At 37.7% G+C, this 25,839-nt stretch overlaps 6 protein-coding genes across 10 annotated transcripts; 4 read left to right on the top strand and 2 right to left on the bottom strand.

The window, feature by feature from the left end:
* Positions 1-603: 603 nt before the first annotated feature.
* On the bottom strand, positions 604-1,224 carry LOC131025651 (G-type lectin S-receptor-like serine/threonine-protein kinase At2g19130). The gene has a single exon (XM_057955450.1). It carries the CDS (start codon positions 1,222-1,224, stop codon positions 604-606), a length of 621 nt encoding a protein of 206 aa, XP_057811433.1.
* Positions 1,225-3,100: 1,876 nt separating this feature from the next.
* Positions 3,101-5,294, bottom strand: LOC130986720 (pentatricopeptide repeat-containing protein At5g44230). The gene has a single exon (XM_057910209.1). The coding sequence runs from the start codon at positions 5,292-5,294 to the stop codon at positions 3,330-3,332; it is 1,965 nt and encodes a 654-aa protein (XP_057766192.1). The 3' UTR covers positions 3,101-3,329.
* On the top strand, positions 4,954-7,348 carry LOC130986722 (uncharacterized). 3 transcript variants are annotated; one of them, XM_057910215.1, is made up of 4 exons: positions 4,954-5,093; positions 5,184-5,244; positions 5,932-6,133; positions 6,910-7,348. In XM_057910215.1, exons 3-4 carry the CDS (start codon positions 5,966-5,968, stop codon positions 7,126-7,128), a joined length of 387 nt encoding a protein of 128 aa, XP_057766198.1. In that variant the 5' UTR covers positions 4,954-5,093; positions 5,184-5,244; positions 5,932-5,965; the 3' UTR covers positions 7,129-7,348. The 3 variants fall into 3 exon arrangements, with proteins under 3 accessions (XP_057766198.1, XP_057766197.1, XP_057766196.1); XM_057910214.1 differs by lacking the exon at positions 4,954-5,093 and having other exon boundaries at positions 5,184-5,313; XM_057910213.1 differs by lacking the exons at positions 4,954-5,093; positions 5,184-5,244 and adding an exon at positions 5,362-5,656.
* A 531-nt stretch (positions 7,349-7,879) lies between these two features.
* LOC130986721 (uncharacterized) lies at positions 7,880-14,177 on the top strand. 2 transcript variants are annotated; one of them, XM_057910211.1, is made up of 18 exons: positions 7,880-7,973; positions 8,235-8,282; positions 8,375-8,466; positions 8,779-8,820; positions 8,937-8,990; positions 9,572-9,646; positions 10,092-10,157; positions 10,326-10,368; positions 11,292-11,337; positions 11,944-12,037; positions 12,132-12,184; positions 12,336-12,420; positions 12,546-12,648; positions 12,735-12,827; positions 13,075-13,141; positions 13,257-13,323; positions 13,533-13,586; positions 13,781-14,177. In XM_057910211.1, exons 2-18 carry the CDS (start codon positions 8,252-8,254, stop codon positions 13,922-13,924), a joined length of 1,209 nt encoding a protein of 402 aa, XP_057766194.1. In that variant the 5' UTR covers positions 7,880-7,973; positions 8,235-8,251; the 3' UTR covers positions 13,925-14,177. The 2 variants fall into 2 exon arrangements, with proteins under 2 accessions (XP_057766194.1, XP_057766195.1); XM_057910212.1 differs by having other exon boundaries at positions 7,901-8,282.
* A 2,824-nt stretch (positions 14,178-17,001) lies between these two features.
* On the top strand, positions 17,002-18,502 carry LOC130986719 (peroxidase 72). The gene is made up of 3 exons (XM_057910208.1): positions 17,002-17,453; positions 17,525-17,716; positions 17,786-18,502. Exons 1-3 carry the CDS (start codon positions 17,088-17,090, stop codon positions 18,362-18,364), a joined length of 1,137 nt encoding a protein of 378 aa, XP_057766191.1. The 5' UTR covers positions 17,002-17,087; the 3' UTR covers positions 18,365-18,502.
* An 803-nt stretch (positions 18,503-19,305) lies between these two features.
* Positions 19,306-21,111, top strand: LOC130986718 (uncharacterized). 2 transcript variants are annotated; one of them, XM_057910207.1, is made up of 2 exons: positions 19,306-20,163; positions 20,823-21,111. In XM_057910207.1, the coding sequence occupies exon 1, from the start codon at positions 19,584-19,586 to the stop codon at positions 20,160-20,162; it is 579 nt and encodes a 192-aa protein (XP_057766190.1). In that variant the 5' UTR covers positions 19,306-19,583; the 3' UTR covers position 20,163; positions 20,823-21,111. The 2 variants fall into 2 exon arrangements, with proteins under 2 accessions (XP_057766190.1, XP_057766189.1); XM_057910206.1 differs by having other exon boundaries at positions 19,363-20,163; positions 20,805-21,111.
* Positions 21,112-25,839: the final 4,728 nt, after the last annotated feature.

Genomic DNA, 25,839 nt, shown 5'->3' with positions numbered 1-25,839 from the left:
ATGAAAGAGAAATGGTGAAAAGGAATCAACCTCGACGTAATACGGTTTCTGCATCGTCAATACAGCCCTTTCACTGCTCGAAAACTCTCGACCTCTTTCGCCGGCGCCTTACGAAAATAGCAACAAGCTAAGTTCTCATCCTCCGATCACCTTCGACCCTTCGGCGACACTCCGCGAGAACTAGAAGTAAGCCTAGCTTCGTTTTGAGAACTATAGCTATGGATATATGGCTATCGAAGGAGAACTCTTAGAGCAGGCTGCGTAGAAGATGATAAAGAGGGACTGCTCTGGCTATGAAATACAAGAGAATGCACGCTGCCCAAGTTCAGATGGAATGAAACTAATGACAGAAGAAGGATTTATTTATAGGCAGAGATAGCTACCAAATCCCTGAACTTAGCCGCCGAAGAGTGGAGTTCCAGCTATTCTTCCAGCTATGAAAGGCCCTTCAAAGCAAGCTGCCAAAGCTTAAAAAAAGGACTATATTTAATGCAACGAAGGGCATTTATTTGCTGTCAAAAGTGCTTATACACAGCTGAAAAGCTAAAGTTGTTGCATGGGGTCATTAATGGGCCTAATGATTCAAGTTGATTTGAACAAAACTCATGCAAAATGGGCCAAGTTGATTAAGCCCAATATGTCATGCTTTGATGAGTTCCATGTGATATAATCAAGAATTTTACTCGAATGATTCAAGTATAAAGCCCAAACTTCGTTGCTCGTCCAGGAAACCAGCCTCTGTCCGATGCTAAGTGTAGCTCCGGGCAGCCAAGTATCCGTAGGGTGATGGAAACTTTGCCAAGTCATGATGATGCCTTGCCGTTCATCTCTCAGGATCAGGTTTCCGTCGTCAAGGAGCACCGCGACCACGCTCGACGTGGACGAGGACGAGGAAGTTGACCAGAAGATATCACTGCCGTTGTAGACTTGAAGATCTCCGTTGGAAGATATTTGTAGCTTGCAAGTGGTTGGGTTTGGCAATGGATTTTCTCTTTTTGCGATCCAAACTAGAGGTTTTGGAATCTGGGTGTAACGAATGCTTAGGTAGAATCTGTTTGTGGATGTTGGGAAGAAACCCATTTCAAACGTTCCACTCTTTGAGGTTAATGTTTGGTTTCCTGTGAGAGATTCCCTTTGTGAGAGCGTGTCTCCTGCTCCAATGGATTTCTCAGCCATGAGCAACGCCGCCAAAATTATTGAGATTGCTACTGGATTTGCATGCATGGCTGCAAGAATATTCATTTCAATTATATAATTGATGAGCCTGCCGATACCAGATATTATTATTTTATAAAGATATATGGTATGGTGTTTGGTAAAAAAAAAATCAATTCAAGAACTCCTAAATACGAGTATAAACTATTTATAAATCCAAAGAAATTCAAGCACTCCTAAATACGAGTATAAACTATTTAAAATTTCAAAATCAAATAAAGAACTCCTAAATACGAGTATAAACTATTTATAAATCCAAAGAAATTCAAGAACTCCTAAATACGAGTATAAACTATTTAAAATTCCAAAATCAAATGAAGAACTCCTAAATACGAGTATAAACTATTTAAAAATCCAAAATCAAATGAAGAACTCCTAAATACGAGTATAAACTATTTATAAATCCAAAGAAATTCAAGAACTCCTAAATACGAGTATAAACTATTTAAAATTCCAAAATCAAATGAAGAACTCCTAAATACGAGTATAAACTATTTAAAAATCCAAAATCAAATGAAGAACTCCTAAATACGAGTATAAACTATTTATAAATCCAAAGAAATTCAAGAACTCCTAAATATGAGTATAAACTATTTATAAAATTCAAATCCAAATCAAGAACTCCTCGATAAGAGTTTAAACTATCAAGATATATTTCGAGACTCGTCTATTACCAAAGGCATTTTGTCCATAAACAAGTCTCGATGGGGCAATTTGTAGACAATTAAATTTGTCGTCGAATTAAATCGTGCCACGTGTAAATTCATGAATTAAATATTCAATTATATTTTCTATTTTATTAAATGGGATTTTATTCCTAAATTAAATAGATATATAATTAATATTTAACATAAATGAATTAATGGGCTTATGGACACCTAAAGCCCTAAGGCCCATGCATGGAGGCCCAAAGCCCATAAAGCCCATGAAGCCCATCTCTAAAATCTATAAATAGAGGTGTTGGGGTGCTCATTATCACAACGTGAAGGAGCGGAAGATCGAAGAGCATAAAGAATTCTCTCTAGTATCACAAGTTGAAGTGGAAGATTGAGGAGTTCAAAGAATTCTATCAAGTCTTCGAGTATTCATCAAGTATCCTTCAAATCTTCAAGATCTTCAAGGCAACATTCAAGTATCCTTCGAATCTTCAAGTATTTGAGAATTCAAATCTTCAAGTATCATTCGAATCTTCAAGTATTTGAGCGTTCAAATCTTCAAGTATCCTTCAAACTCTTCAAGTATTTCTGCAAATCTCTGAAGTGATCTTCAAGTATCCAAAGAAATCAAGTTCGAAAGCTTCAAGGCGTTCTTACAAATTCTAAGGACGTTCTTCAAATCAAATCAAATCAAGTTCAACGTTCAATCCAAAATCATGACTTAAGTCCCTTGGATTGGTGTCATCAAATCAAGTATTTCAAGAACCTTCGATTTTGTTCAAGAATCAAATGGAAGAGAAGAATCAGAGGATTAACTAGAGATTGCAACCCGCATAAATCTATCTTCAAATCTATCAAATTATCTTTGTAACACTTTTGTATTTTATCAAATTGAAATACAAAAAATTTGTGTTTACAGTTGTCATGACTTTGTTTTTATTATTATAATAATAATAATACTAGTAATTTATAGTTACCATATTTTACCTATCGTTCAAACGCGAATTAGATTCATTCATGTAATTTCAGGACAAATTAGTTATTTAGACAAAATAGTATTTTTATATATGGTTATCTTTTATTTTTATAATTATGTTTTATTTTACCAATTTTGAAAGGGTAAAAGTTGGAATATAACTATTCTCAAAATAAAAAATAAAATATACATTTAATTATTTTAAAATATACGACATAAATTATACTCATGTAGGTCGTTGTTTATCTTTGTGTACCATTTAAATATAGTATATCTTATTCAAAATCTTGAAATCACAAAAAAAAAAGCAAAAAGGAATAAGCCGGATTGGATAGGGCAGGGTGGGGTGGGATAGACCTCACGGGAGAATATGCTTACGGAATATACGTGAAAGACTACAGTATTATGTAAAGTAGACGCAGTGATTCCAAGTTGGTTGCGTGGGCTTGGATAAACCTAGACGAACGATGTGTGTGGATGGATCACCAGAAGTTAGAGCAGGAACATGAGCCATCACGAAAGTGATGAAACCTCAAATTATCCCTTACTATTATCTCCCTCCCAATCACCCGCGACGCCCCACACATGAACATGTGGCAATCCTCACATATCCTCAAATTCTTCACAATCCTTATAGCACCCTCACTCCCCACCAGCAACGCGTATGCTAGTGCTTGCTTCTCGCTATGCTTCATCAAAATCCGCCTCTTCTCCTCTTCTTCCACATCATACACCACAGCGCTCACCTGCGCCTCATATCCATCCCCTCTCACTCTCTCCATCAGCTTCTCCAACACCTCCTTCACCTCTTCGTTTCTCGGATGTGTCGAATCGCCTGCGTAGAATTCATGAGTCACTCCCTTCTCCCCTTCAACCCAACTACACGCAGCAGCACCATTCTTTCTCAACCCCTTCACCCTTATCTTCTTTCTCACCCTCAACACATCTTCCCACCTCCCTGCTTTTGCATAAGCATCGCGTAGCAGTATGTAGTTCCCGATATTGGCAGGCTCGAGCTTGAAGAGATGCTGTGCTGCAACCTCAGCAATCTCGGAATCACCATGCACGCGGCTAGCTGCGAGGAGAGCTCCCCAGATGCCGGCATTGGGCTCCATAGGCATAGTTCTGATGAGCTTCAGAGCTTCCTCCAATCGTCCTGTTCTTCCCAGCAAATCCACCATGCAATTGTAATGATCCACGGAGGGTGCGATACTGTATGCCTTCTCCATTTGCTCGAAAAAGGACTGCCCTTGCTCGAGCAAACCACCATGGCTGCAGGCAGTGAGAACTCCCAAGAATGTGACCGCATTGGGCTTCACATTCATCTGCACCATCTCCTCAAACAGCTCGATTGCAGAGCTAGCACGGCCGTGCATTGCAAAACCGATGATCATGGAACTGTAGGAGTAGACGTTCCTCGTTTGCATACATTCAAAAACATCATATGCTTCCTCCAAGCACCCACATTTCGAGTACATATCAATCAATGCCGAACCTACGTGAACGTCATTTGCAGGGCTAAAACCAGAGCTCTCAGCTACATTTCTAACCCAAACGGCATACTTGTCCGCACCCAATTGAGCACACGCGTTTATAACTCCGACCAACGTGACCTCATCAGTCTGCACACCCGCACTCTGCATTCTCTCGAAGCACTCCAACGCCTCCCTCGGCTTGGCATTCTGCACAAAACCAGTCACCATCGCCGTCCACGCCACCATATCCTTCACCGGCATGATACGAAACAGCTCAGCGGCGCAATCCATCTCCCCCGCCTTCGAATAAGCATCAATGAGCGAAGTCCAAGAGATTAAGTCTCGTTCAGGCATTTCGTCGAACAGCTTCCTCCCGCAATCCAACAGCCCGCATTTCAGATACATATCCATCAAAGCGTTAACTACAAACAAATCCGCACCAAACCCACCCAATTTCACACTCTCCCCGTGAAGCTGCCGCCCCAAATCGGCATTCGATTCGGTCGCCGCTCCCTTCAGTAACGCCGCGAAAGTGAAGGACAAGGGAATCAAACCGCCTCCCCGCATCGAGTTATATACGAGAACCGATTCATTCAGCATCCCATCAACCAAATATCCCCTAATCAAAGCTGTGTATAGAAAAGCATTGGGGTACCTCACCTCGGAGAAAACGGAAACGCCATAGGATCGCGTGGAGACATTTAATTTCGATAGCATTCGGACGAGCTTGGCGATTATGTACGAGGACTGATGAAGGCATTTTCGAATTATGTAAGCGTGGGTTTGCTTGATCTGGGAGGGGCTTCTGCAATCTTCGAGAGTGGAAACGACTTGGGACTCAAGTTGTTTAATTTTTTGCAGCTGAGAGAAGGGGATGAATGGGAGCTGCTCATCGCGAAACTTGGCGACTGTGGAGATTAAGGTTGAAGATTTGATTATGGGCGCAGTTAGCTTCTTAGAGAGTGAAACCATTACATATCACTCAGATTCGGTTTGCAGCTATTTCTTCTTTCTATTCAGCTTCAAACTTCAAACTGCTTTCGTCGAGTACTCGTTAACAAACTGTGCAGCAAATGTTTGATATATTCAATATTCTATTAGGAGTCCTCTCATAAATAAAATTCTTTAGTAAATAAAATATATATTCGGCAAAACTCTTTTTCCTTTTATCTTTTTCGTATATATAGAAAGAAGCAGAAGCTCTCAACTTTTGCATAATTTCATTAATCCCCAAATCCCCCCCGGGTGAAAAAAAAAAAAAACTCTGCATAATTTTGAACCCCAGAGAAAAAAGAGTCAGAATTTCCGAAATTAATAAATCCATTCCATCTCAGGTCTGCTTTCTCTCCCTCGCTCTTTGTATCATGCATAGGCGTATTAAAAAGTGTAGGCAATGTGTTCGATGAAATGCTTCTAAGATTCTTGTGGGATGTTGAATTGATTTTGAAACTTAAAAAGTATCTTCTTGGGAAAATTCGGAATCTTACAAGGCGGCGTCGAGCATTCTCTGGAAATAGTGCTTTTCAAACTTGAATTTCAGTACTAATTTCAAATTCTTTGCGAGATGTTATAGAAGCTTGTGTTAATGTGTGTATCCGTTATTCTGCAGCTGATCAAAGTGTTTGGCGTTGGAAAGGTTCATCATGTTTGCAACTGCAATCAGGTATATTGGTAAGAAACCAAAACCAAAAATGAAACAGATAGAACTGAAAACCCCTCCGGAGCAAACGCAGACGATCACGAGGGTTATCTTCGACGTCTTGAAGGAACACGGCCCTCTAACCATAGCAGACACATGGGAGCATGTTAAGGTACTCTTGTTCCTCTCGCTCACCAGAGTAATGAGTATCACCATATAAATAACGGTATACAATACAAGTAGAACCCACCAAAAACTAACTAGTACAGTTCCTCTGCGTTGCAGGACTTTATTGAATTTTATGTACATTTAATGCCCGCTTCTGCCATTGAAAGACCATCCTCTGTTTCAATAATCATTTGTCTAAAGATTTGCTTTTTATCACACCATGATATCACATTCTTGATTCGAAATAATCAAATGTCACTTGTGATCATGTGCATAGTTAGAAGATCAATGTTAATATTAACTAGATTCTTGTAAATAATACCCATTAGACTATGTTTCCTACTGTTGTGAAGATCCTCGATTCAAAATGTTTGGTATATTGGCTCCTTTGATTTAGCTAGTTACTTCAACAAAAACTGTATCTATTGCTGATCTCTTCTTGGATATCTGCTGATATTTATGCACATTCCTGACCTCCATATTGTATAAAATGGGATTCAGTGCTTATGTTTTGGGAAGTTTTCAATCATAACCTGAAAAATAATATTTTTCCTTTGCACTTGCTAGATTTTGCAAGTGGCTTGAAAAATCTTTCAGTTGAGCATTTTTGTGCTGGCAGACACTTTATACCGTCCTAACAACTTATCTATCATACAATCATGTTGTGTTGATGGTCGAATGTATCTGGTTTTTGTTATGCTCACATAAGAAAAATATATCTTTCTCATGTTGAAGTAAATTGTGAAAGAGTGGTTGATGATGTTTGCCTCACTTGATCAGGAAGTTGGGTTGAGAGGACTCTCGAGCAAAAGACACATGAAAATAGTTATGAGATGGATGAGAGAGAGGCAGAAGCTAAGGTTAATATGCAACCATGTTGGCCCTCACAAGCAATTTCTATACACTACATGGTTCACAAAACCTGATGTCAAGCCAACACAGCCGGAAACTAAGCCGGTGAGGCCGGGTAACAATGACGCTTCAAGACCAAAGTCGTGATCTTGTTACAAGAAGTAGGTTCATGCCTCTCAAACACTTGAAAATTTTGTCATTTGTATTAGTTGACGAGGGGAAATTTGCAGTTGTCGTCTAAGCACACGCTTTGTGATCTCGTTTTTGTGTAGTAGCCATGTTTTTAAGTGATTCTACCATACAGGCCAACCTCGTTCTTGAGGAGTTATACATTTGTGTATTGATAAGAGCATTTTCTATCTTTCCCTAGTTACATTGTGGAGGCCGGGACGAAAGATAGGAGAGTTCGAGCATGGTAGTGAAGTTGAATGCCTTGCGTAAAATTGTTTGACCATTTCTATTTCTAGAATCAAATTCAATCACAAAATTCTCAATTTAGTAGACCCCCACATCAAAATCTAACCAAAAATTATCAATCCATCTCAGCATCCATTTTCTGCATATAAAAGTGTGGCAGATCATGTAAGACTGAATTTTCATCCATCATATACAAACTAATAATAATAATAATAATAATAATAATAATAATAATAATAATACTCCTTCCGTCCCATTACAAATGTTCTATTACTTTTGGGTACGAAGATTAAGAAATGTATAGAAAATAGATAAAGTGGCTTGGTGAAAATTATTTAAATATTAGGTATAGAGAGATAATATATTAAAAAAAATAAAAAAAAAAGAATGCGACATTTGTAATGGGAGGGAAGAGTAATAAATTAGAAACAGCTAATTTGGGCCCAAGTTCATTTAGGGGACAGCCCAATTATATAAATAGTAGGAAGCCCGTTAAGCAGTTTCCACCAAAAGCTTCAGTTATATCGCCGATGTCACAATCCGACGTCGTTAACTACCTCGCCTAAAATTTTCAGGTGCCTTTCATTCCCATCTGTTCTCTCTCTCAAATTTCTCACACTTGGTAGTTGGTACAATCATTTTGGATTAATAACAATTTGTACACAATCTGAAGCTCAAAAATTGCAACGAGTTGCGATTTTTCTCTGGCGAAATTCGGGATGACGAATTATTTATGGCTCTAGTTGAATCTTGATATGAATTTTTGAGCTGGAAATTTGGTTAACTGGAGTTTTTAGATAGTGTATGTGATCTCATGTTGATTTCGGGCAGGACAGATTTTTCTGCTGATGCGATGCATGGATTATTGGCTGCAGTAATTACTGGTAAACTCTGTACAGCTGCTTTGAATGAAAGTTTGGAAACATTTTACTGTTTTATCGATATCTATCCATTTGATTCTATGCATATTTTTCAGCTGCTATTTTTGGCGCAATTGGAGCCGGTTGTGTGGCCGTACCAAGTACTAGTTGCTACGTCCTCGATAACACCAGCCATATTTATGATTTTGTATCCTTTATTATGCTATACATTTTGCGGTAGTTGAATGCCAACAAAATGTGCTGTTTTAGCTTCTTGGAACAAAGGTATTTGGTTGAGTATATAGCTTTAGTTGATTGTGGTAAAGGCGTAAAGCTTAATCTTGTAAACTGTGTTGTAATGAAGGATGAGATATGTATGTCTATAAACAATGTCGTCTGTGTCAAAGTGATCTTTTGGCATCCTATCTTGGAGGGCTCCTTCGACTGAGGAGGATGGAAAGGACCATAATGTTTCCCGTTTATCTAATTTCAAATTGTTTTACCTTAAGTCTTTGCTTAGAGTACTTTGGTTGGACAACTTTTCGAGTATGACGATGAGAAGGTAATACCATTTAGGATTAGGAAATCATAAAATAATGAACTTAAGTCTCTCTCACAATGCGTTCTTCAGCTGTAGTTGGACTAACCTGTGCTTCTGATATCACTATATTCATGCAGGATCCAGATTTGGTGGTACGGTTCTGTAAAGATATCGAGACTAGATCCCAGCCGGTAGTAGATATATAGCCTTCTCATTCTTTCAATTTCCATTAACGGTTGCCCAGTAACAGCTTTACTCAAATTTGAAACCTGTGGAATAAAGTCAATTTTTTTTCTCAGTAAGAGTTTTACTCAGGAGCAGAGAGGTAGCATTTTATTTGTTTCTCTTTTATTTGCTCTAACATTTGCTTTAATAATAAAAAAAAAGCAATTTTATAAACTATAAAAGCTTATTGTTCTTGTTTGCTTTGAGCACCAAAAAGTCAAAAACCACTCATGATGATGATATTGCTAGTTTGGACCGTACTAATATGTAATCAATATGAAGAACATGAAACAAAATCTTGTAGTACACTTAGAATGTCCTATCCTGGAGCTGAAAGAGAATCAAATGAATAATGAATGTGCATATATGTTTGCTTTATGCTAATTTTCCGTAGCAAAAACTAGTAGCTTGAGGCATGTTCAATTGTCCATTTTTCACAGTTTTCTGTGCATGTGTTCGGGAGTAGAGTGTTGTATTTGCTATATTAATTGAAGTCCTTGACATATTATGATTCTAATTTATTTTATACATGTTTGTCAACTAATAGGGATATGTAGATTTTGGAAGATATGATAGTCTCAATTATTTTATTGCCAGTGCTGGTCGTGGTAACTTTCTTCAGGTTAGTTTGACTGGTTATCATAAGTTTCTGTTTGTTTACTTAATTCACAGGGGTTATATGCATTGAGGTACTTATGGAGGTGAGTTTTACACACTGCATTATCATTTGGATATGCGCATTGCCTTTTATTGTAGTGTAACTGCGTGTTTTATTGAATGGTGATTTTCTGATTGCCTTATTTGCTATGATTAATTGAAAGGTGCAAAGATTGAGATGCTGTCATTTACTAAAGACTATGCTATCTTTGTCTTTTTGGAAGTCGTTTGTTTCAAATTTCAAAATGAACTTCCTCCCAGAAAAGTTGGATCCTCTATGTCCTATTTTGAGCTCAACAGGAATTTATTGTGATTGCATGATAACAAAATCACTTTTGAATAGTTTCATGCAATACTTTGTTATATGACTTTTCAATAGTCTTGTGACTCTTGTCATTCTACATTTCCAGGAATACTTTAATGGTGACATAAGGAACTGTGAGAAAACTTACGATAAACTGGGACGCACGGCTCAGGTGAGAGATTACAGCTTCACAAAATTTTGCATATGTTTCATGTTGGTTCATTCTTTTGTTTTTGCTGGGAGTAGTGTTCAAATGTGGAGTCATGCAGCTATCTTTTAAGTTCTGCATGTAGTTATATCATATTTTTCTGACAAAGGTGACTTGTTTCTCAATTTTTAGGTAAATATAATATGTGGAAGTTGTCCGAATGGACAATGTGTAGGTATGTGATGCTTCGTTATCATTGTAGATTAGATCTGAAATCATAGAAAGACCTCTTTCTGTTTGGATTGAACATTTCTCAGTATTGTCACTAATGATCCTGTTTGTACTGGATGTGGACGATCCATTTCTTGTTGTACAACTATTTGTTGAAGAGGTTGAATGAGTTGACATCTAATGTCATCTCTGTCCTCTGTATCTTGTTCGCACCAAATTATGACCTCCCAAACTTTTATTTTTCCTAGATAGGATGGTCTCTGTGTTCATCATAAATTGGCTCTGACATGATGCTTTTTTTCAATCCAATCCTGTGGAGATTGAATTCTCACGTCTTATAAGATGCATAGTGGTGGCATTGTAAAAGGTGGTGAGAGAAGTTTTATATGATTGAATGCACCAGAAGGAAGTGAATTAATAAAGTTAGAAAAACAATCAAGCATGTTTATAAACCAAAGTGTAACTACAAGAAAGATAAACCCTGTATAGCATATTAAACAGGTACAGAAAAACAATGTTGCTGCTAGTTTTGGCTTGGTTTAGATATAAAGAATCCAAAGTGCCAATAGAGCGCAGAGAACCATAGTAATTTTTAAACTAAAATGTGTTGTATTGGAGCATGGAGAGTCATAATGATACCATGACGGGTTTCACAAAATTCTGTCAGCCTTTCCCATCAAAAGCTTGATTAGTGTGATTCTTCATAGTTGAAGATCCATAACTTTATTCCTATGGCTTTCTGTCTCCTGCCTAGAGAGTCAAACAAACATCTGTTTATGCAAAAGCTTGCCAAAGGCTACTATCTTCATTATAACATGCTGTTTTTGCTATCTTGAGCATGGAACGGGTATCCTAATCTGAAATTCTTCTTTGTAGACCATACTTTTATGGCCAAAGTATTTGATATGCTTTGTATTTATGATGTAGGTGGACTTGGATGCATCTGCAATGTTACATATGAATCTCCTTGCAGGTATCATACAAAATTCTTGCAATTATACTTTATTTGTCCTATTCTTCACCAAGTGAAGTAAAGCCTCCTGAAATGTTGTCAAACACACACTCACTTTATGCAACAAGGCGAGTCATGCCCAGTTTCCCACATATTATGGGAAAGAGGATTATTTCTTTCTTTATTTTGGAAGAAAAAGAGGATTATGCAACAATAGGTTATGGGTGGTTTGGAAATCTTAGATGTTGAGTAATCTGTTTTGTTTCTGGTAAGAAGTCACAGTCCTGTTGAGAGGAATAGCCTACATTATGGACCTTTATGATGGAACATACTCTTTGAAATATATTATGCTACCCCACTTGCATAAAATGAGATTTATTCTTAGACTTCTGAGGTAAAAGAAGATGAGCTAAAAAGATAAACATGTAATTTGGCATGTGAGTCAAACTTGTGAAGAGAACTAAATAAAGCTTGGAATAGAAATGATAGCAAGTATTCAAATAATTATAGGTGCAATATTCTTGTTGTAAAAAATTTCTGTCTCATTTAGATGTTTTTATCCGTGTTACTTCCACAGTATTGTTCTTGTGCTTCCAATTTCTCTGATTATGTTGCTGGATTGGGCAGAGTACTCATTGATCTCGCCCTACCATGTGTGAAGCCAGGCTTGCGTGTATTTGAAGGCTTTACAGTTGGTTTTCATCCACGGTCATGGGAAGTTGTAAGAAGCTCTATTATTCTGTGAACTTTTCTTTGAGTAGTCAATTTTGTGGTAGACCAATTTACTTATCTACATAGATCATTAATGATTGTAGGTCTATAATGGCCTGACACAAGTGGGTTATGAAAAGGTTTATGATGAATTTAGGTACTAATTATAGTCATTTCTTTCTTTTTCTCTATGTGTCAAGATTAAATCCTCTTTAGTTTTTTCCTTTTTTCATTTTCCCATTTGATTATGATGGGATTTTATGCTGTATGTAGCAGTATGACCAATGGTTTGTTAATTAATGTTACAGCTTCAGCACTGAGCAAAGAGATGTAACCCTATACCTGACAGCAGTTGCTTCCCTCTCGAGTTTAGTGCAGAAACCCACAATCAAGGTTCATTATTTGTTTGATATCCGTGTGTATTTGCGTCAGTCTATGTATATCACCTAACATTTTGTTCTTTTCTTTCTTCGTCTTTCTTCTTTCTTGTTTTTTTATCGGATGCCATCTTTCTCCAGATTTCTCCGAAGGAAGGATTAAATGTTAAGTTGTCTGGCTCAGGAGCAAAAGGCAGCCCACCAACTACTTTGTCTCCCACAATGATAACTGTAGATTGGAGATGTAAATTTCTTCATGATTCATGTGACAAATTGGGTTTTGTTTTGTGTTGCTCCTAGTGATATGTTCCTCCTATGCTTCTACTTTAGGTGTAAAGGCCCGAGACACACCTTATGAAGTTGATATTACAATCCCAGTAGAGAATTATGCTCCAGTTCAGTTTACTTTTGCAAAGTTATGCGGTGAGCATGAAAATGTCAATATTCAACCACTCACTAGTGTCTACCGTGCACAACATCATTCTTTATATATGCTCGTGCATGATTGCTTACCAAAAATATATTCTTAGGCTTGTTTTCGGCATTTGCTACAGTACTCTATGTTCTCTGATCTTCTCTCTCTCTATGGCTCCTATCTAAAATTGTTTCAGTCCATGGTGGTCTTGTAAACTAGTAATGCTAATCTTACTTGCTTTTTCAAACTGTATAGAGCACAGTCAGGACGAACGTGGCCAATCTATGCGAGGATGGGGTATATTTGGAATACTCTCATGCATGTATGTCTATTTACTTCCTGGAATTCTGCATTACTACTCTTACTTATTCCACCTGCTGCTAGTGGAACTGAGTTCTATGAGTCTTTTAACTGCACAATGTTGCTTTTGCAAACAGATTAATCGTTGGTTTGACACTCTCATGCGTGGGAGGTTTCATTTATAGGACGCGAGTGCAAAACCTGGTAGGTTAACTGACATTCAACTATGCTTGTTTCGTATTGTTGGTGAAAACAATTTCCTTAACCAGAGCTTGAGATAATTAAATCCACCATTTCTCGTGGGAGATAATCCTACTCATCACTATACTCGTTGTTATGAATAGTTAATCAGTTAATTTGACTGTTTGACACCTATCATTGTGCATTATTCAAGTTTTAACCTTCATGTGCAGCGTGGGCTCGATGCTGTCCCTGGCATGGCTATATTATCGGCATGTTTGGAAACTGTAAGTGGACTCTATTGTGGCGATACTGCTACTCTCAATGTGCAATCCTAAGTTTGATGATCTTAATATTATACTTTGACTCCACGGGTCGACTTAGACAGCCGAGCTACCAACGGTTTCTAAGTCGAGCTGCCTAAAGTGCACCTATGAGCAGTGACTCCATTTATACTTAATAATATGCTTATAATGCGCAGGCAAGCGGAGGCGTGGGTGGACCTAGGTATACACGCCCGGGCGACGCAAATGATCCTTTCGTAAATCAAGCTACATGGGAGGAGCAGTCAACTTCTACTCGTCGCACTACGCCAACGAGTGAAAGAACTTACGGGTCGATCTGATTCTGCATCCAAATTCTCTACCATAATTTCTTCTCCAGCTTATTGCCTTCTTTTTAAGTAATTATTTGTTTCGAAGCACCCCATTTTGTTTTAATTTTAGGTTGCTATTTCAGACTCTACATACAATGTCGAATGGAACTAATCTTAGTTGCAAAGATGATAGCATTATAGCAAAGGTAGAATTCTTCAGTTTCGTGTGTACATTTATTCATTTAAACTAAATATTTATGCAAATTACGCAAGTAAAGATCAATTTAACGGCGTCCATTTTAAGATTTGATTACGTTTATCTGGTCTTAATCCTTTTAAATATTTGTTTTAGTCCAAAACTATTGCAATCTTGACCAATTAGTAAATGAGAAGATAATTTTTTTGTCAATGGATAGGCAAAGCTGCTAATGTTTGACAACCATCTGCCGAATTACTATTGCATAACATCATTAATCCACATCGTTTGTAATCTATAGACTGTCACATGTGTTTATTTATGAATGAAATAGAGGATAAAACACAAGTAGACAATAGAGGATCGAAATCTCAATAACATGTTCTCTTAAGAAAACACATAAACCTGCCTCAATCAATGTAATATACATTAAATTTGATTAAATTGCATGCACCTTTACCTAACCAAAAAACTATCACGAAGCATTATATAATTTCGTCCGAAAGCAAACAATTTGAATCGTATATTTGTATATCTGTACGTAATTTTGCTGAAAAAGTCATGCTTGCATGGAGGAAAAGAAAATAGTCAAAATGAATGTGTCACGTTATGGTATGATAATAAGAATCTTATGAAGTAAGAAGGCTATTAATTAGAAAAAGGGGAAATAATATAGAGAATGATATCTTTTGACAAAATCAGAAGAGCAGTTGCCCCACTATTATGTCCATATATGGCCTTTACAAACCAGTCAACGTTTACAGATCACAGAGAGAAAACAACTTGAGGAAAATATAAAAAGTTCTTTAGGTATTATTTTCCTTTGTTTTTACCACAAAAAAAAAAAAAAAGCGATAGAGATAAGATAATCAGCAATCATTACTCATACTTAGGTAAAAGTCGCTCCTCACAAAAAATGCAAATCTCATTGGGCGAGTGCTGTGCGCTCAACATAGAAGATAATAGGGCAAATTGCATAAAAATACCCCACTTTTTTTCAAATTTGATTTTTTGACAAACTTTTTTTTTGTTGCAAAAATTTGAACGAGCTTTCAATTTGTTGCAATGTCCGGCCCGTTAAATTTTCGGGCCAAATGAATGCCAACGTGGCATTAAAAATGCCACATCACACTCACAAACCCCCCACGTCACCCTCTCTCTCTCTCTCTCCACGACCTGTTTCGCCCCCCTCCAAATTCTCCCATCGTCTCTCCCGCTCCCTACTTTTCTCAAATCGCCGGTTCTCATCGTCTCTCCTGCTTCCTCATTTTCTCAAATCGCCGGTCGCCGTTCTTCTGAGAACAAAACAGGTAGTGGTGTCCAAATGGAAACCAGTGCCGCCGCCTGAGAAAATGGGGTGAGCCCTAATTCGCTTGCTCGCCGCTCTTCGGCTAGAGAAAACGTCGGTCCTCAATAGGGGTGAGGAGCAAAATATCCGAAATCCGAATATCCGATCCGAACCAAACCGAAATTTAAAATTTGGTTCGGATTTTTCGGATTTTCGGATCGGATCGGATTGAATTTTAAGCAAATTTCGGATTTTCGGATCGGATCGGATTGGCACCTTAAAAATCCGAAAAAATCCGAAATCCGAATTATATTTATAATATAATTAATATTATAATATTATAATTAAATATATATAATTATTAGTTTTTAAATAGTTAAATATTTCTAAATTCTAACCCTATACTCCCATTTTGGTTGATTATAATTAATGGCTTGTTAATTATGACCTTAATTTGATTGTAATTATCTAATATGTTAGGTTGACATCTATTTCGGATTTTTCGGATTTTTTCGGTTTTCGGATTTTTTTTGACATTTCGAATTTTTTTTCACATTTCGGATTTTTCGGTTCGGATCGGATTTTATCCGAAATTTTTCGGATTTTCGGATTCGGATTTTCGGATAATACGGTTCGGATCGGATTGAATGACTCAAGCCGGTGGACCCGAGAATTTGGGCGGTGGAAAACAGGGAGTCGGAGATGGTGATGTGGGGAGACCCGAGAATCTGGACAGATTTGGGCGGAGGAGGAAGTGGCGCGACGGGGTTGAAAGGTATTTGGGGCGGCGCCGCCCCTCTGTAAACCCTAACCAAGCAGCGCCGCTGCCCCTCGATTTTTCTTGAAATCCTCGCCGGGAAAAAGGTCGATGATGAGATGATAACATCTCTGAGACCACTCCCCCTGAAATTCTCGATTTTCCTTGATTTAGGAGCATTTTTTTGAAGTTTTTTTTTTTCTAGAATTGAAAGTTTTTCTTCTTCATTCTTCAATTTCTGATTTCGGGACGGCGTGGTTGTTGGGTATCTGTGGCGGTGGAGGGAGGAAGTCCGGCGAGTTGTTTGGAATTTGGGGGCGGTGACCGTTGCTGTGGAGGTCCCAGAATTCCGGGAGGAAGTGGCGGCGATGTTGTTTGGAGGGGGCGGAAACAGGGCGTGGAGAGAGAGAGAGAGAGGGAGAGAGGGTGACGTGGGGGGTTTGTGAGTGTGATGTGGCATTTTTAATGCCGCGTTGGCATTCCGGGCTGCCAACTAAGATTTAATTTGGCCCGAAAATTTAACGGGCCGGACATTGCAACAAATTGAAAGCTCGTTCAAATTTTTGCAACAAAAAAAAAGTTTGTCAAAAAATCAAATTTGAAAAAAAGTGGGGTATTTTCATGCAATTTGCCCAAGATAATATTACGATTCAGAAACTCAAATGTGAAGACAAATAGATATTGTTTTGTTTATGTCATGTGCAGCTTGTATATTAGGTAGATGCATATTTGTAGAGTCAATATAAATTATTTGAGTAATTGAAGCCCCCTTTGTCAACAGAGCAGGTGATGTACTTTCCAATTCATCATCTTTTCCCATATACCCTCTAGACTGGGTCTTTTCTTAGCTACATCATAGTTCAATTTCATATACTCTTACACAAATCATATACTTCACATATTATTCTACTTTACATATATATAATAAAAATATTATATTTAAATCTGTATCATGGAGACAGTAACCAATTCAACTCAAAATCCTACCAACTCCAATTACTCTGACTCTGTTTCTCTCAAAAGTAAAGTCTATAAATACTTAAAACACTTGCATCTCCCAAATCATCAAGCAAGCCTTTCCTCAAACACAAACACAAAAATGGCCAACTTAATCTTGATTGTAACTACTCTTGTCACAATTGCTCCTCTCTGCTTCTGCCACAGCACAAATGGAGGCTACCTCTACCCACAATTCTACGACCGGTCATGCCCACAAGCTCTGCCAATCGTCAAGTCCATCGTGGCCAAAGCCGTGGCTAGAGAGCCTCGCATGGCTGCTTCACTCCTCAGGCTCCATTTCCATGACTGCTTCGTTAAGGTAGGTTTTGTTTCACATTGTAGAGAGAGATGATGCATATATACTAATGAAGTCCTTAATATTGTTTGAAGGGATGCGATGCATCGATTCTTTTGGACAGCGGTGGAGGCTTAACGAGTGAGAAAAACTCGGTTCCCAACAGAAATTCAGTCCGTGGATTTGATGTGATTGATGAGATTAAATCAGCGGTGGAGAAAGCCTGCCCTCAAACCGTTTCTTGTGCAGATATATTGGCTGTTGCTGCAAGAGATTCCACAGTTGTTGTGAGTGCATGCATGCATTCCATTAAATAGGAGGTAGATGAATTAACATATGTTTATGTGGTGGTGCAGGCTGGTGGGCCAAGTTGGGTGGTTCCATTGGGGAGAAGGGACTCAAAAGGAGCAAGTTTGAGTGGATCAAACCACAACATCCCAGCTCCAAACAACACCTTCCAAACAATCCTCACCAAGTTCAAGCTACAAGGATTGAACATTGTTGATCTTGTAGCGTTGTCCGGGAGCCACACCATAGGAAAAGCAAGATGCACGAGCTTCAGACAGAGGCTCTACAACCAGACAGGAAACGCAAAGCCAGATTCCAGCTTGGAGCAGTCCTACGCAGCCCAGCTGCGCACCAGGTGCCCACAGTCCGGCGGCGATCAGAACCTCTTCCCCCTCGACTTCGTCTCCCCCACGAGCTTCGACAACGCCTACTTCAAGAATCTGCTGAGTTTCAAGGGCCTCCTCAGCTCCGATCAAGTGCTGGTCACCAAGAATCAAGAATCACTGGAGCTGGTGAAGAGATATGCGGAGAGCAAGGAGGTGTTCTTCGACCAGTTTGCCAAGTCCATGGTGAAGATGGGGAACATTTCGCCATTGACGGGCCGCAGAGGAGAGATCAGGAAGAATTGCAGGAGCATGTCTTCTTAGAATACCATTGCCATTGCTTCTTCTTCATTACTGTCGTTCGATCTACTTCTGCCTTTTCCATGCTAATCACAATCACTCTGTCGCTGCACTGTATTCTATATTTATCATCATTTTATGTGTCTCGTGACTCTTACTCTATTACAGTATTTTAATACTAGTTTAAGTTTTTATAAAGTTAAAATTTATTATTAATTACTCCTTAACTTTTATTTACAAATACTATTAATTTTTTTTTAAATACTATACACACCGTGATTTTGAATTTATCAACCCTGATAATAAATTATAAATGATAAAAATTACTTACATACCCTAATGAGCCTTCGTTAATGATCATAAAATTAAATTAAAGCATATAAAACATAAATTAAATAAATATATGCAAAAAAATATATAAAAAAAATTAAAAGACACAAAATGAAACACTACTTGATCTTTAAGTACTCCTCCTATCCTCATAAAATGTCGTTCTCGTAAAATATAAATTTATTTTTGATAAATTCTCCACTCACAATAAGTGAATACTATATTTTATGAGGACGAAAAAAGTATTATATTTAGCTCTAAATCTTAGTGTTTCAGATTTATAAATATGTATTTTTAGTTTTTTTAGTTTTTTTAACTTGGGGGAGGGTGCACGGTGGGGTTTGAATCATAAACTTCACTATTTATAGGTAGGAGTTCGCATCGCTTAGTGTGCTTTGAGAACATTTTTTTTATTTAGAATTAAGGACATGTATTTTTTTTTTTTTTGATAAATTAACAGTATTAAATAAAGAAATTTAAAGGTCGCGCCACATGAGACTCGAACCCGAGACTTTTGGCCTTAGGCATTAACCCCTTACCGCTTGGTCAACACACGCAGACAAGGACACGTATTTTTAGTTATACAGTCAGCGATTCAAAAGGCTTAAATTTAATTTGGAAAAATACATTTCCTAGCCTCAACTTTTTTTATTTGACGAAAAGTTAATATTGAAATACTATTGATTTGGCCATTAGTTTTGTTTGACGTGAGCGGGTCAAATTTAGGATCCAGATTGAAACCAACCCACCCGAATCCTTAAACCCTGTTGTGTTCTGTTATCGTTTCTCTCGGGTTTTCAAATTTCAGCCAAACCCCTAATTCCGATTCTTCAAACTCTTAAGATCCTTCGAATTCATCTCCATCTCTGAAAATTACTGCTATTTTCCCAATAAAATCTAATATTTCTTCGCAATGAAACACTATTTTACCCGCTTCATTTCTCAATCCCTCTCCCGCCTCCCCAAATCCATCACACCCAGTCCCCGAATCGAAACCCCGCTGAAAAACCCTAATCTGATTCGAAGATTCTCGGATACAGCTCAGGAGTCGAAGCCTGCCTCATCGCAACGAGTAGATGAAATCGTTGACGAACTTTCTGGTCTAACACTGCTCGAAATAGCGGACTTAGCTGAGGTTCTGAGGCAGAAATTGGGGATTGAGGAAATGCCGATGATGGCAGTTATGATGCCCGGGATGGGATTTGGACCGGGAATGGCGGGGACGAAGGGGAAAGGCGCCGGAGGCGCGGCGAAAGAGGAGGAGAAGAAGGAGAAGACGTCGTTTGATTTGAAGCTCGAGGGCGGTTTCGATGCGGCTTCGAAAATTAAGATTATTAAGGAAGTGAGGGCGTGCACGGATCTGGGCTTGAAGGAGGCGAAGGATTTGGTGGAAAAAGCGCCGACTTTGCTGAAGAAAGGCGTGACGAAGGATGAGGCTGAGAAGATTATCGGGAAGATGAAGGAGATCGGGGCTAAAGTGATCATGGAGTGAGGTAAAGTGGTTGATCATAGTCCTTGTTGTTTGATGTTCTACTCGAAACTGTGGCTGAATAAAAAAATATAGGGGTGAGGTAAAGTGGTTGATCGCAGTCATTGTTCTTTGATGTTCTACTCGAAAGTGTAGCTGAATAAAAAAAAAAATAGAGGGGGTTTGCATCTGATTTATTTTACAATGTGATGTTCTTATTGAAACGTGTTGCTATATTATGTTCTAAACTTGGAAGCAAGGATGTGAATTTGTGTTGAGAGTATATATTGATCTTGACATATGTAAAAATTTGAGGGGAAAAAACAAATTCACAATATTTTCAATGTCATTTTGGATGTTTCCCTAATTTTAGTTTGATATTCCCTAAAAGTTGAGTGGAAATTTCCTTATCTGGTTCCAATAGAGGCCTTGTTTGATGCATTGTGGGAAATGGAGGTTCAATGTCTTATAGATGACTGGAGTTGCATATTTGAACCTTGTGTGTGTTTGGATTGAAGAATGACTTTGAACTTTTTCCCACAGTTCATGATGCACACAATTTGTCCATGCCTTTGTAATCGAACTTTGATTTCAGGGTCATCGTAGTTTCTGTGAAGTGCATTGTTTTGATTAGTCATATGAGTAGAGTACAATGATTCTTTTCAGCCGTTTTTGCTGCAACAGCAATGATGGAGCAGGCGGGGTGATATCCACATATACAAGCAACTTGATGAGCAAAGGGAAGAACCAGACTGATTTTCTACAGATCCAGAGATTTTGGCAGAATATGCTTTTACATCTTTTTATAAGCAGCGAAGGATTGCCTTCAACTTGTAAAAACCTAGTTGCAGCTTCATACTTGAACTATTCATTTAGCAGATCCCAGTGGTTATTAGTGTAGAATTGCTTTGGATTTACATTTAGAGATGTTAAACATATTTCCTTTATTTCTCTAATTGAGAGGAAATTGATTAAGTATATGAAATTAGGGCATGATGGGCATGTTAGAGTATTTGAGCAGGAGGATATGAGGAACTGGAGGGAAGTAGATGATATTTTTGACATTGATATATGTAACAATCCCATGGTTTATGGCAAACATGGGATTTGCTCAAATGGGCAATGCAGTTGCCCTGGTCAAGCTCAGAATCCACAAGCTTTAGGCTTGTAACTGAAAGAAATCCTTAGCTAGGTTGTTCTGAAGTCATTCCATTTTCTTGTAATGCTTCAGACAATTCACTGTTTCTTGGACCTTGAGGATATATCATACTTCTCCTTCAGGGCTGACAATAGCAATACAAATATCAATATTTGCAAAGAGGCATGCTTCTTGCAAAGATATATTCATGCGCTATAGCTACTCCACCAGTGATTTTGCTTATTTGCCATAGGAGGTATTTTCTTTGATAAATATGCTAAGCAAGAGAAGAAGAAGACTAGCTTGTTATGGCCTGCGCTTGGATCAAGTCTCTTTAGTGTATTTGTTGTAATTGGAAGAAGGAGAAGTTGTGAACAGAATGAGGGATTTTTAGACAATGTAGCTGGCATGCCCAGTAGATTTTCTTGTCAAGAGTTGGTAATTGCAACTGAAAACTTTAGCAAGAAACTTGGACAGGGAGGATTCGACACAGTTTATGAAGGGTTGTTAATACGAGAATTGTTGTGAAACGCCTTGATGGAGTCTCATATCAAGAAGTCATTTGTTGTAGAGGTTGAAGCTCTGTAAACTTGGTTGAACTAATTGACTTGTGTGCAGAGAAAACTCACAGATGTGTAGGGCTCTCTGGGGACACAAGGATATTCAACAGAAGTCATGATAGGTCTCTTGATTGGAGTTGTAGAAGAAAGATCATTCATGAAGATTGTGTTGCAGGCAAAAGATTATTCACCTAGACATCAAACCTGAGAACATACTTGCTGATTTTTGAATTTATAAACTCATTGAGACAGGAAGCAGACCATGAGGTTATCTCATTTTTTTACATTTCACAGCAAAAACTCTTTCTCTAACACGAAATACTCTCCAAACAAACCTTATATTCGCTCTGTCGTGCCACAACCATTGTTCCTTTACTGCGGCACAACTATTGTTCTCTGCAACGCCATACACTGACATAATTTCAATTTAGTCAATTTTTAAGTTTTTAGACGATTATACCCCTGTAGTAAACCTCGGCCATTTTGCCGTGTTGATTAAGATTTACCATTTCACTTTTTCACATTTCATGCAAAAGAATTCTTTCTTGATCATGAAATACTCTCCAAACCTTATATTCGCTCTACTGCGCCGCCACTGCTCTTGCTTTGCCGCGCCGCAACCACTGCTCTACTACGCCACAACTACCATTCTCCGCAACGTCATATAATGTTTTGTTTTCGACTACAATTTCTTCATTTTGGTGTTAAAATGATGACTCCTACTAAAAGTAGAACCATATCCGGCGAAGAAAAATAGGAAACATCCACCAGTACGTCATAAATTTGGCGATGTGGAAAGTCAAGATGAAGTCCATCAAGAAATAACCCTTAAAAAAAAGGAAAAGAAATAACCCTTTTTATGGATTTATTGGTATAATATTTTTTTAACGATTGCTGTCCGATTACATGTTATTTTGTTCAACAATTTTTTCACAAACTGTTTATTTGAATCAGATCTACAAATTTCTTGCGATCTCATAAGTCATAATCAAATCTAGGATTTTGTTGCACATTTAGATCAGATCTAGTTTTTTTATTGTTGTTGGAATAATTGATACGAATAGGTATATGTGTATCAGTCGTTCCAAGTACATTGATGCCAGCTCATGGAACGAATGGTGTGAACGTACTTATTCGTACTAATCGTTTCAAATCTTGACATAAAATATAGGTACATTCTGTTGGAATTGATTTTAACTCCATAATAAATTCTCATGTTTATTGTATAGTGTATTGTCTTTCTTCATTTTTGTGTAGAGGAAATTGACTAAGTCAAGACTTGGAAGTTTTGGAGCTACAATCGAATGAAAGACACGAAGCTTTCAGTTGCTACAAAGGAGGAAGTGGAGAGAAGATAGAGAAGCTTGTTGAGATAAGAGATGAGCTAGTTGGGCAGCTCCTAAAAACAAGGAAGGGGTGGCTTGTGTGGACTATTTATTTCAACAAACTCAACGGTCACTCATCCACCTCCCAACCCACGATTTCTACCTTGGAGATCAAGTTCGGAAGGCCTATAAATACCAAGGAGAAATTCAGTTCAGATCACAAATTCAGAGAGAAGATATTGAGCTTAGAGAGTGATCTGTGTACGGGTGTTGTGTCTTGTGTCATGTTAACATTAGCTATAGCATTCATTTGTTTTGTTGGATTTCGAAGTATAGCTCTTGAATCCAGTTTGCGTTTGTTAGTGAGAGTGTCAAGTGTTCAAATACCTAAAATCTTGTAAAGGTATTTTGGACGTGAGTGTTCATTATCTTTTTAGTTATTTTGCCATAAGGCTTCTTCAAGTTATTCTATAACTTGAAGAAATTGTTTCCAACTCTTGTGTTCATTTTTATTTCCGCTGCAATTTTTCTCTGTGTGCACTGGTGTTTTGTTGTCTTAACACAGTGCCTCGTATCCGGGTTCCGCGAAGTTACACTTTCACATTCGTATCAGTCGTACTAAGTATTTTGCGGTAAGACTTGGAACAACTAGTGCCCCAAATCTTGGAATGACTAGTACAAATAGATACATTCATACCAAGTATTTTGCACCAAAGCCTAGTACGAATTAAGATGATTTCTACCATTTGTACCATAACATCCAACTTTATTTTGTGATTTTGTGAAGGTTGTATGGAAAGAAAAACATTCCATGATTCAAGCACCCCCATAAAGTACACTTGATACATTCATACCAAGTGTTTTGCACCAAGACCTAGTACGAATTAAGATGATTTCTACCATTCGTACCATAACATCTAACTTTATTTTGTGATTTTGTGAAAGTTGTATGGAAAGAAAAACATTCATCCATGATTCAAGCACCCATAAAGTACACTTGATGGCCAAAATTTTGATTTGATTTAGTTTGATTTTAATTCAGTTAATTTGACTTGATTTGATTTTTTAAAGAAACAATACATCTGTGTGACCATTTTAAAGAAGAAAACACAAAATTTGACCACTGATTTGAAAAACACAAAATTTGACAAATTTTTTTACGTTTTATGACTGTTTTGCCCTTAATTAGGGCGGGACGGATTCGGATTTGCGCGCGGGTTAGGTACACTTGGCACTATTAGTGCCAAAAGTACCAACAGGAAAAAAAAATCAAGTAAATTGGTACACTTGGCACCATCAGTGCCAATAATGCCATGCACGATTGGTACTAGTGATCATATTAGTGTCAATAGTGTCATATATTTGTGCTGATATATTGTCTTATCTTATATAGATGAGTGTAGCTATATGACCATTTTGAACACTTACCCGTTGGGTTTAGATTCTCCAGTTAAGGTTTTACATTCTCCATTTTAGGGCTCGTTTGGTTTTCAGTAAAGGATTATGTAGGATAATTTGTAATCAGGATATTTAGCGTGGATAATGACATATTATTAATACTGAGTTGGTGTTTGCTATCATGGCTAAATACAGAATATCCTGATTTAAGTTAATCCTAAGAAATCTGGATTAATAATACTGGATCGTGGGATTAAACCGGATCATCCGCATTATTATTACTAAATAATACCAAACACTAGACTGATCAGTACTAAATTAGCTAATACAATGTATTAGCCAATATCAAACACGCCCTTAGGGTTTAATCATCGAATGATACTTTTGACACTAATATTACCATTTGTGCCAAAAGTACCAATTTACTTGATTTTTTTTAATTTATGTTTGTACTTTTAGCACTAATATTGTCATTTGTGCCAAAGGTACCAATTTACTTGATTTTTTTTTTTCTATTGATACTTTTGGCACTAATAGTGCCAAGTGTATTTGATCCACGCGCAAACCCGAATCTGATCCCCTGTAATTAAGGACAAAACAATTTTAAAACGTAAAAAATGATCAAAATTTATGTTTTTTATATGAATGACCAAATATTGTGTTTTACTGTTCAAAATGACTATCTCTAAATGAGACTCTTATTTAAATTCAAATAATATAATTTTAATTTGATTTGATTTTACTAAAAAATCAAACGGAATGCTCCTGATCTTTCCAACAATTCTTAATTAAGAATGCTCACTAATCTTACAAAAATTCGCCAAAAAAAAATTAATCTCACCAAAATTCTTAATTGGGTAAATATCAGTTTATAGCCTATCATTTGGGCATTTTCTCAAATATATCTTACCCTAAGCATATTTACAAAACAATACTCATCATTTCATTTTTTTTTTCTTATTTGTGGCCCGCAAAAATAATTCTGTGACCGGTATTTGACGTGTCCTGCCAAGCGCCATGTTGGAAGTACACGTGGAATAAAAAAAATAAAAAAATTTAAGAAATTCCATATCTTTGAAAACACATATGAAGTAGTGTGGTGGGCAGAGGGCGGAAATGGAGATGGTGGTGGGCGGCGGAGGAGATGGCGGTTTGCCACCGCCTCTGAAATTCCGACGAGACTGATGCCGATCGTTCGGTCTCTCCCTTCCCCGGCGAAGGGCGCCGCCTTCGGCCCCGCCACCACCGTCATTTTTTTCTCCTGCCTCTCGCCTCTCGCC

The sequence above is a fragment of the Salvia miltiorrhiza genome, chromosome 5 (assembly GCF_028751815.1).
Source record: "Salvia miltiorrhiza cultivar Shanhuang (shh) chromosome 5, IMPLAD_Smil_shh, whole genome shotgun sequence".
NCBI classification, from domain to species: Eukaryota; Viridiplantae; Streptophyta; class Magnoliopsida; order Lamiales; family Lamiaceae; genus Salvia; species Salvia miltiorrhiza.
The sequence above is the reverse complement of the archived record's forward strand: the minus strand, read 5'-3'. Positions and strand labels throughout refer to the sequence as shown.